General features: G+C 40.5%; 2 protein-coding genes across 3 annotated transcripts; one reads left to right on the forward strand and one right to left on the reverse strand.

Annotated features, from left to right (window-relative positions):
- Window positions 1-504: 504 nt before the first annotated feature.
- Window positions 505-7,578, reverse strand: ubl3b (ubiquitin-like 3b). The gene is made up of 6 exons (XM_079352328.1): window positions 7,402-7,578; window positions 6,758-6,868; window positions 3,712-3,820; window positions 2,944-3,030; window positions 2,248-2,325; window positions 505-2,015 (listed from the first exon to the last, which is right to left on the reverse strand). The coding sequence occupies exons 2-6, from the start codon at window positions 6,782-6,784 to the stop codon at window positions 1,963-1,965; spliced, it is 354 nt and encodes a 117-aa protein (XP_079208454.1). The 5' UTR covers window positions 6,785-6,868; window positions 7,402-7,578; the 3' UTR covers window positions 505-1,962.
- Window positions 7,579-9,991: 2,413 nt separating this feature from the next.
- On the forward strand, window positions 9,992-17,128 carry foxo4 (forkhead box O4). Of its 2 annotated transcripts, none has more exons than XM_079352667.1 (4): window positions 9,992-11,978; window positions 12,293-13,448; window positions 13,569-13,835; window positions 14,133-17,128. In XM_079352667.1, exons 1-3 carry the CDS (start codon window positions 11,538-11,540, stop codon window positions 13,805-13,807), a joined length of 1,836 nt encoding a protein of 611 aa, XP_079208793.1. In that variant the 5' UTR covers window positions 9,992-11,537; the 3' UTR covers window positions 13,808-13,835; window positions 14,133-17,128. The 2 variants fall into 2 exon arrangements, with proteins under 2 accessions (XP_079208793.1, XP_079208792.1); XM_079352666.1 differs by having other exon boundaries at window positions 9,993-10,278; window positions 11,518-11,978; window positions 12,293-13,835.
- Window positions 17,129-17,317: the final 189 nt, after the last annotated feature.

Genomic DNA, 17,317 nt, shown 5'->3' on the forward strand with positions numbered 1-17,317 from the left:
AGCTAAATCCTGAAAAATCTATCCTGAAACAATTTCTGTTATCTATTTATCCGGTCCCAAAATCATACATATTCTCTAGATTCAGCTTGTTAAACTGAATATTTGCCCGTCTATTTGGAAACTGTAATGGACATATGACAACTTGAATACTTAATACTAGCCTCAATGAGAAATTACTGAAATTAGTATTGATCCCTATATACTCAGCAACTAGACCATCAGTGATAAAATGGATTATTTCTATATTTGAAACCTCTGCGATAGCGTTGATGTCAGATTTTGTTTTAGTCAACAAACACGATCTGTACAGGACAAGATAAGCTTCGAGAGGAAGGATTAGTTTGCCCACAGAGGGCACCACGATCAATGGAAAACAAAAGCTCCAAGCAGGAGCTTTAAGATGAATAAAAACACATTTAAAGTATTGATGACAGCAATATTAAGTCACACGTCAAATCCCAGCTTCTGCTTTTATTTGCCACGAGACAGTAAAAGAAACGAAGATCATTTGCCATATTTAAAGATTTATTAATTTATAATACAAGCTTTAATGTAGACCACGTATTTTAAGTTTTTTACATTTATTCATACTGAGCTAAACTTCATAGCAGTGACACTGATTGACATAAACCAAAGGACACTCAATGGAAGGAATCAAAAGGTTTCCGACTGTTTCTGAAGAAACCACAGCCCATCAACACTCCCAGTGCACCACCTTTTTTTTTTTTTTTTTTTTTAATCACATGCCCTCACTAGTCCTCATACAGTATGCCACGTGCATCACACACCCTCAGACACACTCGCACACAAACTCACCCACACTGAAGTTGAACAAATACCTATACACAAGATAAAAATTGATATATTTAAATTTCATTATTAATGATATTACTGAATTCCACGATAAAAGGCAAACAAGAAGTAAAGACAGCATCCAAATGAAAAAGGAGGTGAAACACCACCCAAAATTTTTCCTTTAAATTCTTCATCCAAATGGGAGAAACTCCCCCTTTTTCAGTGTCTATTAGAGGGGGGTCTCACAATGACAATACTCCTCTCATCTTCAACTGCTTCTCCGTGTCCGCGTTCAACTGGCCCGCTGTGATGAACCTCCGACAGTCTGGTCCTTTAAAGTCAAAGCCGGAGACACACGAGCAATCCACAGAATCCTCCGACTCCGCCTTTACAAACCTCACTAGGGCTCTGCTCCTGTTTCTCGAGGACATTACGTCCCCTCAGGCGTTGACACTGCTCCTCCGAAATAAGAGTCCTTTCTCAATTGGTCCAGTTTCCGAGAATAAACAGGCATAAAGGTCATGGCACAAACGCCATGCCAGAGATTCAGTCAGTGAGAGGCAGAAACAGTCTCATGAGGAGGATGGCACATTTCCTACCACGTTAAGGGAATAAAAGGTCTGTTCCTCGGACCAAGAGACAAACAAATGAAATAGGGGGGAAAAGATGCAATGACACACAGTAAACACTTTTGAATGAACTAACTGGTTAAGTGCAACGAGAGGGTTAAAACCATTCAGTAAGACCCAGGGAAACATCCATGTCACTTTGAGGGGAAGGGTTGTAACCCACAAATCCTTAAATCCTTTTAAACAGCTCTTTGTCCATGAAGAGTGGCGAGTTCCTGACAGCTCTGCTGAACTTGTCCAGGAGCGGACATGTCAGTGAGGGATCGTAGGTACTGTTTCACGCCATGATCTTCAAAATAAACTAAAAAAAAGATTTAAGTTTTAGGGCAAGAAGTCAACACATTGGCACAAAATAAAAGCCGTGGTTCGGTGTTCAACCAAAGAATCCCAAACCAAACTTCCTGTGATTTATTATAAATCCAGGTCTGACAGGATGACAGACGGGAGAGATCGAGGTGTATGTATGTTTATGTGGTGGTTTTGTGTTTGTATGTATGTGAAGAAGGGTAAGGACAAAAAGGGGGTCGTTTGTGTTGCTTTACAAGAGGAGACAGCAGTTGCTCTCTGTAGTTTTTTCTCTGTTCCTTTGACCTACAAAGACAAGGCAGTAAGAACACAAGGTGAGGGTCAGGGTTAGAACCAGTTACTGCTTAGCAGCAGATCTATGTAATAACTCAAATGAAATGCACCCTGAAGAAGGAGACACGGATCTCTATAAATTACAATTAATGGTCAACTTCATTTTGACCAAGACATTGTTAAATTTACTCCGTCTCTTTACTCCACCTTCTTTCAGAGAACGAGACAGAGAAAAGGTCCTCACCATGAGAGTTGGGCTCTGGGAGAGTCTCTCTGGCAACCAAGTGCATGACGGTAGTTCGGCCCGCTGGCAGCTTTAGAGCTTTAAACAAAGACATTCAGTTTTTAACAGTGTTAAGGAACAGCTCCAGATCAGACCCACAAGGAGAAAACCGTGATGGTGCACCATTTCATGTCCATGCCAGAGAAATCGAGGTCTGACTGCAGCTTCAGAGAGATAACGAGTTGTTTTTATGTAGAACTACAGTTTGACTTTGTACTGTCGGTGTTTCGGACCTTTTTGTACCTCATTTGTTTTATATGTAGAGTCTGATTTGCTAATTGATTCAGTAGAAAGGAGCTGCAATAGATGCAACCTTAGACTTGCAGGCCAATGCTTCTGATAAAGTACATTTGCTTGTTTAAGCTTCAGACAGACCCAAACTACGGGAAAGCATAAGCATATTTTAACCACAGTTTCAACATGCTTAAAGAAACTTGTGACAAATACAAATCATTAAACTGTTCTGCTCCATCCTAAAAACAGAGATGACATAATCTCCACACTCCAGATTGGATGTGTGCAGTTGTGATTGAGTGTAGTTCTCTTTAAGAAATATATGTCGTCACTCTACAGGAGTGGTTTTTAATCATAAAACTATACTTTGAGAAATCTGCCACAACTAAGTTTGGATGGCGTCTAAGTCAGAGATGACCTTACCTCCCAGGGTAACGTTGCCGTGAAGGAAGCGTCCCTGGAAGATGAGGCGCAGTATGCTCGGACTGCTCACTCTCTCCTCCTCCCATCCTGTCACAGAGCACACACACAAGAACATCACATCTCAGGCCACACCCAAACTGGATTTCAGAGGATGGATTTTTAAAATCAAATCACAAATAAGAAGCCAACCCTTTTTTTTTATTCAACAGCAGAAAAAATTATTTAAAAAAAAAGTACATTTGTTAAATTAGACTCATAATGTTTGAAGATTTAAATTAAGTTTTAACTATTCTGGGAAGTTTCCATTTTAAATGTTTATGTCAAAATATAAAACTAAAGTATGTAATGAAAAGCGCATAAGCACAAACTCAAAACTCCAACTAACACTCACTGAAACCTTCAGGAGCGGCTCGCTTTTGTTGAACCCTCAAACTCTCCAGTTGATCTTCTTTACAGGAGAATAAGAAACGAGGACTTTTTCTCTCCACAACTATCAATGGCTTGTTTTGATCTGACTCGTTTGCTTGCCATCATCATTCTTAACAATAATTACTTGTAACTTTATTTGTTAAAGTTTTTATATTTGTAGTATCAGACAACATTTAAACTATACTCACGCTGCATTCTTCATTTAGACAACAGAAATGGTTTTATTGAAACAAATTCAAATACTGAAACCAACATTAATGTGTCAGTTCAGATTTGTGTGAATCAGAAATGTAACGACAGAAGCAGAAAACACTTCAGACTGATGTTATTACAGCGTACCTGCAGGCCAGTTATCAAAGACGTGCTTGGCGATGTCTGTGGCTGAATCATTCGGGGAGAAAGTGAAATCTTGCGTTTTTCCACTGACCAGGATGAGGCGCAGGTGCACCTACAACGACAAATAAAAACAGATAAGCCTGAGTCCGTAAAAATGTCACAGGCCAACAAGTTCTTAATTAGAGGTGGAGGAATCCTTCCACTTCCTCTAACCTCTTCAGACATGAGGTGACCTTCGGAGGGATGTGAAGAGACGAGCATTCCAGTCTAATGAGATTTATCCACAACAGATTTCCAGCCTCTGACTGGGCGACTACCTTCACTGAGGGCTTACACTAAAGTGTTTGTCAGAGAAGACAACGTTTCAGGGTGGAGCTCACGGGGTGGGGGTGGGGGGGTGCGTGCGTGCATGCATGTGTTTTGGGGGGGGCACACTGGCCCGCTAGTTTCAGGGAGCCGCGAGCGCCGGCCTAATGCGATAACCCCAGGTGTCCCAGACAGCTCTGGGCCATGTTATTAAATTTACATGGCCAGTGCGTAGCATAGAGGGGGACTGTGCATGTGAGGGAGGGTCTCTAACAGCGGGGCTTCCTCCACATTTCATCCTCCGGGCAACGCTACAAGGCAATCTATTGTAACAAAAACTAGCTTCTTGTCTGACGTGCCGTCGAGGCCTAAATACAACTCTTACATCAGGAGAGGAAAAAACTAAACAATCAAAACACATGTTGAAGGAAAACTGAAAAAAGTTCCATATTAAACCATTAACTCTGGTGTTATATCATCATTTATTTTTCAGGAATTCAAAGTCAGACATTACGGCTTTTCAATAATTAAAGGGAATAATGTGCAGAATAAACAGCTGTAGGCCTATACATCTGTTTATGTATAAATATTCTTAAAAATAAATCTTATCTGCATGTTACATTAGAGGAAACATAACAACTGGTAATACTATTTTTACATTTATTATGAGATTTGTTAAAAGACATTTTAAATCTATATTATATTATCAGAGTGCACAAATGACTCTAAGCATTAATGTTGCTTTTACGAGTTCAATTCAATTTGTCCAATTCTTCTTTACCGTTTCTCTCTTCTTTACCTCGCATTTTTTCATGAGTAGCAGAGATTGGCTGCCCGGAGAAAAAGTGCAGCACTCAGCGTCTTCAAGTTAAAATTATTTCAACTTTTCAGAAAGGCGCTGTTGACATCAGCGGGGCTCTTTTCAAATGTCTGTTTGACCTGAATTAGGCTTTAAGTAAGAATTCATTTATAATTCATGCAGTAATAATTACAGCTCCTTGTTCTAACAATAATCCATCAATCAATCATTCCACTACTCTCAACTATGACTGCGAGTAAAAAAAAACCCAAAACAATCTAAATCTTTATAAGGGCACACTCCTACATGGGAGGAGGAACAATAAACGGATGGGATTGAATTCCCCTGACGTTTGCTCTTAAAAATGGTGGCACATGAACTTTCTTTGCTTCACAAATCACAGAGAAGAGAACAAAGAGACTTAAGCATGAGGTGTGACGTCAGGGAGGAACAGCCCCTCTCTCTGATCTGTTTACAAATACAAGTTCTCCCTCGGTGGTCCTATACGCCCTGCCCCCCCAACCCCTTTGAACTCAATAACCTCAATGTGGGGTTACATACCCATGTCATCATTAACAGGCTTTGTCCTCTGTCCCTTTCATCCCCAATGAAATAAAAACAAAGTCAAATCAGCCTGGTTTCCCATGGCAACGTACAGTAAGGATCTCCAATCCAAAGAAAGACAGTAAATCCTTCAAAATGAATCACTTTCTTTAAAGTGTTAACTGAGCAACCAAAGGTTTACCCACTCTTGATGTTGGTTGGATTTCCTAAAAACGTTAAACCAACCACAAGCTTATGCCCTGTGGACGCTGCAAAGACAGATGAGCCATTAAATCCCTCTCAGTTGGCGGTGAGCGTTCACGTGATGTAGGTGTTCTAGATAAACACCTTCTTCTATAATTAATATTTTGTTTAAATATTCGCACTGGAAGAATGGATGTTTCAATAATGAGAAACATAATAACTTTCTTTTTAATGAATAATCTCTGGAATTTTATTTTAATTAAGTGAATGATTAATTAATGCAACGTCCCAAAATAATTCAAGACACCATTCACAAACTCAGAGAACCAGATGAGATCTAAACAGAGCTGACCAAAAACAAACCTGCATTGAAATATTAAAAAACATGAAAAATTCAACCATAGTGACATAAAGCAAATCTGCCTCTTTATTATGGCGCTCCGAACCCAGAATAATAATATCCTCATAATAAATGGCTTGATTATGTACATTGCTGCCATTGAATTAACTTTCAATAATGTTATTGTTAAACAACTCCATATTTCTCAATCGTTTACAGCATATGAGCGGTTAAAAAAACAATCGTTGCAATACAAATGTTCATGTTAAGATGACTTTGCGTCTTTGGCGATAATGCAAAACCACTACATATCAGCTGGTTACAGCTTGACAACTGTGAACATCTGCCAGCTCTTCTTTGTGAAACATGAGTAAACAGTGCATTTTGTGCAGGTAAAACAGGCAGGTGAGGAGTTATGATTAACAAAAAGCTGGATCTGTGTATGTCTTCTCCTGTCCTCAGTGCTCTGTTTTTAAATGAGTGTTGTGTATCTTCTGTACAGTGGGGGGAGGACAGAGGTCAGGATTTATTAAGCGGGTACAATCAATTGGCGTCTAAACCTTGAAAGGAAAGTAGGGCAACGTTTTAACTGAGATTAGACAGATGGCGTTCACAGGAACAGCAGTTAATGTTGCAGATAAGTGTTTAGGTCTGTGGCTAATCCATGAACCCCCCCCCCCTTACTTCAGTCAGGTCCAAACCCTCAATTATTTTACATCAGGTAACATGACAATCAAACATATCTGTAACACATGCGAAGATCTAAACATGATGTACAAACTGAGATTAAAACCCCATTTATCCGTGTTGTTGTTTAAATATAACCTGAGGAAGGTGGTAGACCCAGACTCACTCACCATGTCAAGATCCCTTTGGGTGGTCATGGCTCAGTACGGGTGAAGGCCGTGGATGTGTATCAGAGAGCACAGGACTAGCGTGTTTCAGCTGCTGGAGACGGGGGCAGAGCCCTGACACAAACAACACAAACACACAGTGTGAAGCTGCTTCCCACAGCCTGGCACCATGACTGCATAATCCATGATCTGGCGAGCTAGCATCATAACAGGATCAGTTAAATGTCTGCACACGATTATTAACCTGACAAGTTATAAGTGGAGTTCAAATATGCCCACTGCAAAACTATTAAGTTAATGCAAATGATAAAAATTAGTTCATCTTAAATCTGTCCATGTTCACCAGTTTACGATAAACTGACAAGGCTAGCAGGCTAACAAGGATAACGTCCCGTATTCGGAGTAGATTCAATAATTATTGAAAATTACAGCATAAATAATAATGCGATAAATATGTTGTGAAATAATCGAGAAGAAAAATCTTGCCTGACCTCCGCCAATAACTAGGATTTTCGACCAGACAAATGTCGACAGAGAAGCTTTGTGCTAACGTTAGCTTAAGCTAAGGTGTTAGCCTGAGCTAACTTGTTAGCTCGAGCTAATTCCGCTTTGGTTGGATGTACAACTTTTTGTCTCGTGTTCCTCACCTGCATCTGAAGAGTATGATTAAAATCTCGCATCCAGTTGAGTTGACGGTCAGTGGGTCGAGCTTTTTCTTGAGGAAAATGTCGAGTGGAGATTGATATCGTTAAGGTTGTGTATCGGTGGCTAACAGACGGGAAGAAGCCGGATGTCAGCTGGTTGTAAACACACAGAAGCGTCGAAATGACTTCTGGGAGTTGAAGTACAAAACCACAGAGCTCAGATCTGAGACACTAATAAATGAACATGTTTCAAAAAATCATTAACCTGCCGTGTTTATGTGCTGCATTTAGTGTATAAATGTGGTTTAATAATGTTTGCCTCGTGCATTTATGTGGTTTCTACATTTAAAAGAAATGAGATTAAGTTTGTAAACTATTACAAATAACTGTTTTTTTTAAAAAGCTGAAGCTAAAACAGTTTTTTTTCTTTTAAAAACAAACTCTTTTGTATTTTGATGTACAGTGTATCTATAATCCTTGAGCTAACTATGGCTCTTCATTCCTGAATTGATGGGTTGACTATTGTTTAAATCAGACCGATTGCTCCATTTCAAAATGGTATTTATCAGAAGATCATTGCTATATGCTGATTTATGGAGGCAGCCTGTATTACTTTCCCAATCAGGTATAGCTTATTGCTCGAGACTGACTCTAAAATTGAAGCAAGTGATTGCAATACAACACATAACATTTTAGCTCAACTTGAGAGTACACCATTTTATTGCCCAAAGCATTACATGCATGCAAAATGCTTATCATAATGTGAGATGCATTAATGCCTCTGCATGTATGCTGCCTACTGCACATGCTCAGTTCCTGATGTCGATCCGATAAAGACTTTAAAATCTGGAGCCACAGCAGAACTTAAAACAGATATCAGTCTGTTCTCATTAATGACTCAGTAACATGAGACTGTGCATAAATTAAAAGCCAGGTTTTGGGAGGGTTACTAGTTACCTGTTCAACATGACACCCAGGGAGCATCACAAGTAAGCAGAATAATATATAACATAGCCTATACTGTAAAAAAAATACTTTTATAAGACAAAAAAGCAATGAAAACTGTGGAGGCTTAAACACATTGTATAATTACTTAAAAAAACTACTGTATAATAAAGAAAACCTTAGATTCATGATACAGCAACACACATGGTTTTTTTCAGGTTTTCAAAAATTTCTTGCACATTTTATTTTATTGTTTATTATTATCTCATAATACAACTACCAATAAAGCAATAGACAGTAAATTGTTGAAAAGCCTGCAGGCTTGAAAAACTGATATCCATTGAAAGCAAATAATTTGCAGAATCACACCTCAGTCTTAAGAAATACAACTCTTATCAAGCTGTAAATCCTGATGTTATCAACTTAAACCATGCCAATAAAACAAAATGTTCAAAGATGTTTGTGCCTCACTGGACAGAAAGTTCTTACAGGATAGCAATTTCTCTTTTTCAGCATGCCATATGCATGTCCACAGGTCCTGCTTGTGCATGTGTGTGATTCCGCCTGTGTGTGAGAAGCATGTCTCTGTAAAAACAGAGTGAGAACTAGAATTTCCACTTCAGGGATTAATAACGTATATCAAATTAAAATGTAATTAAAACTAAAAAAATATATTTTATTCTGGTTTATTCTCTTACTGAAAGACATGCTTTTCACACACATTTTGGGATGCATTTTATACAACTGGCTTCCCTCAGGTTTCCTATCCAAGTCCCTTTACAGAATGAGCTACAGCCAAACTTTAGAAAATAAACAAAATAACCATCACTGTAATAAAGTATGATCAAGTTGCTGTTTTGTATTTTTAGTTCAATATAAAAAACAAACAAATCATGACTATTAGCCTATTTTACTGCATATGGTGCTGTTATTGTGTTGAATATTAAATTTACTCTAAAGCTTTTGATTGCTAAAATTAAGCAGGATGTTATCAAGTTGTGTCAAACTTAAACTTTACAAGAAAAGGTGGCATTAGTTTACAGTAATGCATGATTTGCAGAGTAACTGAATAGTCCTTTACTGTGAAGACAGATGTAACAAAGAACTCATTTAGAGATACCTGCACACCATTTTCACTCACACCTGTTGACATGTTTACTTATTTCAGTATTATAAATAATATTACATTTAGCAGTATGATGTACAGTAGAATTTATAAAAGCCCAGTGTAGGCTTCCCAACATGTCTTATTCCACCCCAGCAAAGTCAGTCACACAAAACCCTGGTCAAATACAACATCTGGTAAATCACTGTTTTTTTTGTTGTTGTTTTTTTGGTCTCCGGACTTCTCACTCTGCAGTGAAAAAGTTATTCAAAAAACAGCATTGTTGGAAAAAAAATATATAAATTTGGCCTAAGCTAAACTGAACATGCTGTTTTGCGGTCTAGTTGCCATTGTCTACTGTTATCAGTTACTTAATAAACAGTAACGGGCTACCTTAAATAACCTAGGTGTGTCGAGGACTACGCACCCATTTTTCTAACTGTGAATGACCCACTCCAGGTACATGTTGCGCCTACAACTGTTGTTTACGCCGGTTCTGTCACACGAATGACTCCGTTTCCCATAAATCCGCTTGACGCATGCGCAGTACGCGTTGTCTGACTGGTAAACAGACGTCAGAAGGGAGTCTTCGCCTCGAGTCAAAACAAAACAAAACAAAACAAGTCAAAAAGATACACAAGGGCTGGATATTTGACCGGCTACAACGACAGGAAGTTTTACGGAACGTTTCGCGGATTCAAAATGACCACTTGAAGACATTTATCGGTGTCATTTCACGGACTTTTCCACGGATAGTAAACTCTGGAGCAGCAGGAGCTTAAACCAGCTAACGTTACGGAGGCTATCGTGCTGTTTTCAAAGTGCGGCGGGTGAGAGCAGCCAGACCTCCGAAGCGACCAAACTTCTCCTAACAAACGGAAATTATTTTTGTGGTTTGATTGAAGGAACTGTGGGGATCATATCTGGGCTCCGGCCCTCGGTCGGGATAGTTTCATAAGCGTTTCTTCGAGCATCGTGTTGGAGGAGTGTGGAGAAACATGGCAGATGGTGACACGCGCCTGGCCGCAATGTGGCGGAGCGTGCAGACCTGAAGCACGGACTTTTCTTACGCACATTTCTGTCTTCACTCCCCGCTTACATAACTCACAACATTATTCAATCGGTAGATAAATGTGCTGCCTATTTCTGTTTTAACGATAGAAAATGTGTAAGTAATTTATGCTCAAACGTACAGGCCAAACCTCTCAGTGTTGTTGTTTTAAAGGGGAGCACAGCCAGTATCAGTCAGTGGTTGAACCATTGTACACCTGACTTTGATTTAACTAGATTTGTTTGTGACTTTGGATGTTTGTTTGGGAACATTAGAAGAAACATTTGGTGAAGGTTTTGTGTTCTTGTTGAGAGTCTTGACATCACGTTGTTTACAAGTGGAGGTTGTCCTGAGGAGCTCCTTTGTAACATCAGCCAGCTGATCCCTGCTGCTAGAGTCAAAACAAATCCCAACTTTGAACCAGGACATTTTTAACTATAAATTCGCACATTTTGGCATGAGCAATTCATGATTAAGTTTTTTAATCCTTGCTTTTTGAAGTGATACTGTTAAAGACACTTTTGGGGGTATAGGCTACTGTTCACCAGAGTAAACAATAATGAAATTGTTGTATTAACGAGAATGGCTCAGTTTGTATCCATATACTTGTAAAATGTTGTAAAGTTGTAATTAATTCTGAGGTTAGCAGGAAAACCTCTGTAGATCCAGATGTTTTCGCACGCTTTGCCGCCTTGCCACTTTTGTTTTTATTTCATTCAAACAAAGAGACTCTCATCCCAGCCCTCCTTCATGCTATATAAATCGCAAGGTTTATGATAGTTACTATTAAGGAGATTATTTGGGTTCCCTAATCTCCAATCTGAGGATTAACCGAGGATACTGGTGTGTCCAGATTATTACGTCTCTTTTCTAGGCCCCTCTGTTTACACCCCTGCCAGTGGCTGAAGCATATTGTGTTGTTTTTTTATTCGGGAAGTGTTTTGAAGCATTAGCCGGACAAAGTTAGGATTAACTTGTACAGGTAGATGATTTAAGTGGTTCTGTTTTATCGGTTAAGTGGAAGTTCAGAGGACTGTCATGGAGGATTCGCCTTTGCCTCCGATCGACCCAGACTTCGAGCCGCAGAGCAGACCCCGCTCCTGCACGTGGCCCCTGCCGAGACCGGACATCTCCGTTGTCAAACCGGAGGGGACGGATGGCGCTGAGTCCGCCGCCGGGACGCCCCCCGCGGACGAGGACAAACCTGAGCCACAGCAACTCATCTCCGAGCCCGAGAAGGCTGCAGCTACAGCGGAGGGAGGGGTCGTGCCCGGCGTGGGCGGAGCCGGCGCGACTCCCCGCAAAGGATCATCCCGGCGCAACGCGTGGGGGAACCAGAGCTACGCTGATCTGATTAGTCAGGCCATCGAAAACTCACCTGAGAAGAGGCTGACCCTGGCGCAGATATACGAGTGGATGGTGAAAACAGTGCCTTACTTCAGAGACAAAGGTGACAGCAACAGTTCAGCTGGCTGGAAGGTGAGTTAGAGGGTGATCTACAAAAATAGTTCAGATTTTTAGATTATAACTTCAACCGCAAACATATTTCATAGTTCTCGATTTAAAGTATGAAAATGATCATGCATATTTATTTAATGTTGTATTTAGACTCTTCAACACTTCTACAACATTTAACATTAAAACATCTTACTGGATTGGTTTTGTGTAATGTATTTTTTTTTTTGGGGGGGGGCTAATTAAGACAGTGACAAAGTTTGTTTACTTGCAGTGACTATTCTACAAATTACCAACCAAGTCCTTTTTTCATTTTTTTTATTTGTCTCTATTTCTAGAATTCCATTCGCCACAATTTATCACTCCACAACAAATTCTTGAGGGTCCACAATGAATCAACAGGAAAGAGCTCCTGGTGGATGCTCAATCCGGAGGGAGGGAAGACGGGGAAAGCTCCTCGCCGCCGAGCTGCCTCCATGGACAACAGCAGCAAACTGCTTAAGAGCCGAATGAGAGCGAAGCAGACCAAGAAGGCAGCAGCAGGCGGCCTGGGGGGTGCTGGAGGGGGTGAGGGCAACACAGGCTCTGGTGGGGCAGACAGCCCTAATTCATCCCAACAGTTTCCTAAATGGGCAGTGAACAGCAGCCCATCGTCCCGTGGCAGCCTTGATGACAGCGACATGTGGACCACCTTCCGCCCACGTACCAGCTCTAACGCCAGCACTCTGAGTGGACGTCTGTCCCCCATTGCCCCCGGACAGGAGGACGATGATAACCTGCCTGAGGACTCTCTGCTGGGGAGATACACAGCTAGCAGCCTGACCCCCACCCTCACAGAGACCCTGATGGAGGAGCTGGATCTCATCGATGGCCTCACCTTGATGACTGGGACGCAGGGAGGAGCCAGTCCCAGCACAGCTCCACCAGCACCTCCCACTCCACTGCCCTCCGCCTCCACCCTTCTGCCTCGTGGCTCCAGCTTCTCCTCCTTCCATCAGCTGCAGTCCTCCAACCTCCCGCAGGCACCCTCCCACTCTGGGACCCAGACTTCCATCTCTCAGTGTGGCTCGGGGAGCAAGGATCCATCAACCTTCAGCAACTCCCTCTTCAACCCCATGTCCTCCTCCACCTCTCGTGGGAGCAGTCATTACACTACCCACGTGCCCTCCAGCCTGGAGGCACTGCTCACCTCTGACTCCCCTCCACCCAGTGATGTCATGATGACCCAGGTTGACCCCCTCATGCCCAGTCCTGGAGGGGTAGGCCTTATGGGCCTGGGATCGTCTGTGGTGAGCGTGAGGTCCAAACCCAACCAGCTGCTGATGAATAAAGGCCTTGAGCCGAACACTGTGGCTCCCATGGTGTTACAGGCTCAAATGCAGCCGCAGCAGCAGCAGCAGCACCACCTCCACCACCAGCAGCCGCAGCACCAGCCGCAGCAACCACAACAGCACCAGCATCACTCTCAGATGGGGCTGGGGATGATCCTCTCAGGTATGTCTCAGGACCCTCCACAGCTCTCTGCCCTGAAGGCACATCATGTCACAGGGCCTGCCGTGGGCTCGCATCATGGCGTTTCCATTGGCTCAGTCAATAACAGCGTGAATCTGTCAGGCATGAGTCCATTCGGAGTGCCGCCCTGCTTCCAGACCGGTCCGGACCGCCTGCCCACAGACTTGGATATAGACATGTTTACGGAGAATCTGGATTGTGACGTGGAGTACATCATCAACAGTGACCTCATGGACGGAGACGCCATCGACTTCAACTTTGATCCCATTATGCCTGGAGGCCAAGGCTACCCCGGCCCGACCAACACCCAGGGCTCGGCCCACAACTGGGTGCCCAGCTAATCACACAGCTGACCACGCAGTTTATCCGGTAGTGTGAGGACTTTTCTACTGTTCATTCATCTATGTTCAAGTTATTTGGAGGAATTGTGATAATAATAATTAGGCTCTCTGATATATTGTAACCAAGTAGTGAATGGATTAGTCAAACAGTTGATACTTTAATGAGGGTTAGTTGAAGCGATTCATTTTTTTTGACTGGTTCCGGATGTGACTCCATGTTCGCGAGATGGGGATGTCTTAGCTTAAAGTACAGCAGTTAACTAATCTGTATTTATCTGCCAGATAAACAACACAAGTGACCTTTTTTTATCATTTTGTCTTGCAGGAACTAATCTCCAATCCAGATAACCTCACAGAATGACCGATGCATTCCTCCTCCCTGCAGGCTGAAGATAACTTTTTTTCGATTTACAATATTTACAATACTGTACAATACTGTCTGACTGTAAAGACAAAACCGGACCTCATCCGTGTCATGTGCCAAGACATGCAGGGACAGGGAGGGGATTCAGGCCACCATGCACGATTTTTTATAAAAGAAATAACACTCGCAACAGTTTGGCTGCTAGCCTTTTTTTTTTTTTTTTTAATCCGAACTGATGACTTTCGTGTGACGTATTGTTTTCAGAGTGAAAAGACAAATCATTAATTCCCCCCTGTGGTGGAGTATTTATTTCATTTATGTTACATCTGAATAGCTTTAGGGTGGATATACGGTACTCGGTTGCTTTTGTACTGACTTCTCAAAGGACCGTTAGTGTTTAGAAAGAGTGGCCAGTTCTCCAGTAAAAAACAACTCCCCAGACCAAACACTGTGATCGCCGGTGCGAAGTGCACCTACAAATACGTTTCTGTTATGAATCGGTGAACACTTTGGGGACTGTTTACCTTGTTATGAGCAGGTGGAAGAGAAAGACTGGACGAATGGAGGTTTTACAAAAAAAGTTCACAGCTCATCTCACCTGACTATGGACTTCAGTTTTTAGGAACAACTTAATGTTTCTCACTTTTGAGAAAGAGAGCTTTTTTTTCTCCAATTAGGTTTGGCGATTGAACAGTTGAGGACAGGATGTTTTTGCAGTTTGGCATTTTTGGTGTTTTGAGGTAGACGTCAATTAGAGTGTTTTTCATTTCTTTTTATCCCTGATGTGCAGTTAATCTAACAAAATGAAGAAATGTGTTTTGTGAATTTATACACAGGGCATTTAAGGGTTAATGTATTTGCCAACAAGTGATTGGTTGGCCAAGTATAATCGCATCTTAGAGAGCAATATGCCTCTTCTGGCTAATGCTCTACCTAATTGTGTTATTGTTTTTCATCAACCTGTGCATTTTCAAAGCACTTAGGCTACCTGCAATACAGGAAGCCCGAACTAAAGTGGAGAATAATCCATATTAGGTTAAACCATTTCATTAAAAGAGAGTTTGAATCCTGTAAAACATGTAATGCACATGTTGCACATGTACATGATGACAAGCTATGCAGACCTATCAAGAGTACTAAACAAAATCTTGAAGGAAAGTTTTTAGCAAATCACTTCTTGAAGGGTTTTGACATTTAATATTTTCCTGATATTTTCCTGTTTTGTATCAGAATATCCTCGCACACTTTAATTATTCAGCTCAAGAATTGAATTGACTGTGTGACAAGTGCAAAAAAAGAATATATTTGATGATAGTTTTAATATACAATTTAGATGGAGGTAATAAATGACATATTAGTACATATGAATATATTAAAATGACAAGTGATGTTTTTTTTACATTGGAAGAAGAATTTTTCAGATAATTTCTAACGGTAAATTTCTATACTTTTTATTTTTGTACAGGATGAGATGCATGTAGATTTTTTTACATAACCAAAGGAACACTAATATTTGCATGGCATTTAGGGAGCGCTTAGGCCTGATCAGTATCTCGTTGTACATAAGCTTGGCAAAAGACGCCTGTAATGAAAAAAAAAAAAAAATCAAATTTTTCTAAAAGAACAAAGTGTATTGATACTTAACTATTTAGACTTCCATTCCCAAACCTGCCTCATTGTTTTCTGCATTCATTCTGATACCAAGTAAAACAAAAAAGTGCTCAAATGCGGCAGGCAAAAAAAGAATTTCATCGTAACTTCATCTCAAGCGAGACTAATACAACTGTTACCTCTCAGGGTTACTCAGAAAGAAACTCAACAGGAAACTAATTATGCATGCACGTAATCAGATCTCATGACAAAAACTCAGTAAAAATATTTATTTGACATATTTTCTGTAACTGCTGACTGGAAATCAAAAACTTAAAAGCTTTTATTTTGTTGTCCTGGAGACGTTTCTGTCGAGTGGATCTCAAATTTGACTCCCCTTTTAGAGAAATGTTTTCTAGCTCTTCAGCAGCTGCGTGTCCATACTAATCTGTCCCCTTTTTGACTGCCAATATTTAAGACACTATAGCATGAGCTTTTTTTGTAACAAGATGGGCTAAATCCTGTCATTTTACCCACTTTGAAATATTGTGTTTGTATTTAATTACTTTGTTTATAACTTTTCTTGTGATTACAAATAACATCCCTGCAGTTAAACTCTTTATATCCATCATTTCACTGTAGCTTTGTGAATATGTTAGCCTCTGATTTGTATAAAGCACTCTTTACCTTCACCATTTTTTTTATGTTATTTTATTTTGAATGGTGCTAGATGTCCTTTGTGATGTATCCTGGAGTACGCCATCATGCAAGTGGGTGCATATCAGGGCCTTTTAAATATTCTGTAAACAGAACAAGGATCTTGTTTTGGTGTTGAACATAGGCATACAATCAGCAGTTCTTCTGTACGTGTGTGTACACACACAAACACGGAAACAGATAACCAGCTTGTTTAAACTGCATGATTCTTTTCTTATTACTCTATACCATAACATTTAAGTATTTTAGAAAGTTGTATATGCAACAACCTCCTGGTGTTATAACTTCCTTTGTATTCCCCCTCTATGTGATTATTACTATCTACATACGTTTTCTTCGGTTTTTCTTAAGCTTCTTAGTTAGTCACTGTATGTTTGATTTGACATTGGAAATTTCCCCATTCGATACAGCATTTTAGTATTTGGTCAAAGGGTGGGTTTTTTATACTTTAATTCTTCAATAGGGGAGGATGGGTGGACAGGGAATGATGAGCTGTGCTTAAGCCAATTATGTTTATGATTTTTGATTAATGTTGATAGTTTTTCTTTATTCCCCCAAGTCTTTTTTTCTTTCTTGTCTCACGGTTAAGTCAGCCAGACATGACACCGTTCTGAACAGCAGAAATAAATTCAATAAACTGTTTAACCCACTTTTCCTGAGTCCATGTTGCAACTTTACTGAGTGAAACGCTCAAGAAGCAATGGTAGAAAAAGTAACTAGATCATTAACTTCCGTTAAAGAGGACATGCTTTTGTGTAAAATACTGTTTTAAAAAATGAAGGTAAGTATCAGCCCATTTGTTGACGGTTGTCACAACAACAACATGAACCACTTTATAT

This window comes from Symphodus melops (assembly GCF_947650265.1).
Source record: "Symphodus melops genome assembly, chromosome: 9".
NCBI lineage: Eukaryota > Metazoa > Chordata > Actinopteri > Labriformes > Labridae > Symphodus > Symphodus melops.

Excerpts from the sequence above, each read along its gene's own strand:
- ubl3b (XM_079352328.1), bottom strand. The coding sequence starts at position 6,784 with ATGACCACCCAAAGGGATCTTGACATG. Across the intron at positions 3,821-6,757 it reads CCCAAAGGGATCTTGACATG|GTGCACCTGCGCCTCATCCT; the intron begins GTGAGTGAGTCT and ends TTGTCGTTGTAG. Across the intron at positions 2,016-2,247 it reads CCCAGAGCCCAACTCTCATG|GTCAAAGGAACAGAGAAAAA; the intron begins GTGAGGACCTTT and ends TTGTCTTTGTAG.
- foxo4 (XM_079352666.1), top strand. The coding sequence starts at position 11,538 with ATGGAGGATTCGCCTTTGCCTCCGATCGACCCAGACTTCGAGCCGCAG. Across the intron at positions 11,979-12,292 it reads ACAGTTCAGCTGGCTGGAAG|AATTCCATTCGCCACAATTT; the intron begins GTGAGTTAGAGG and ends CTCTATTTCTAG.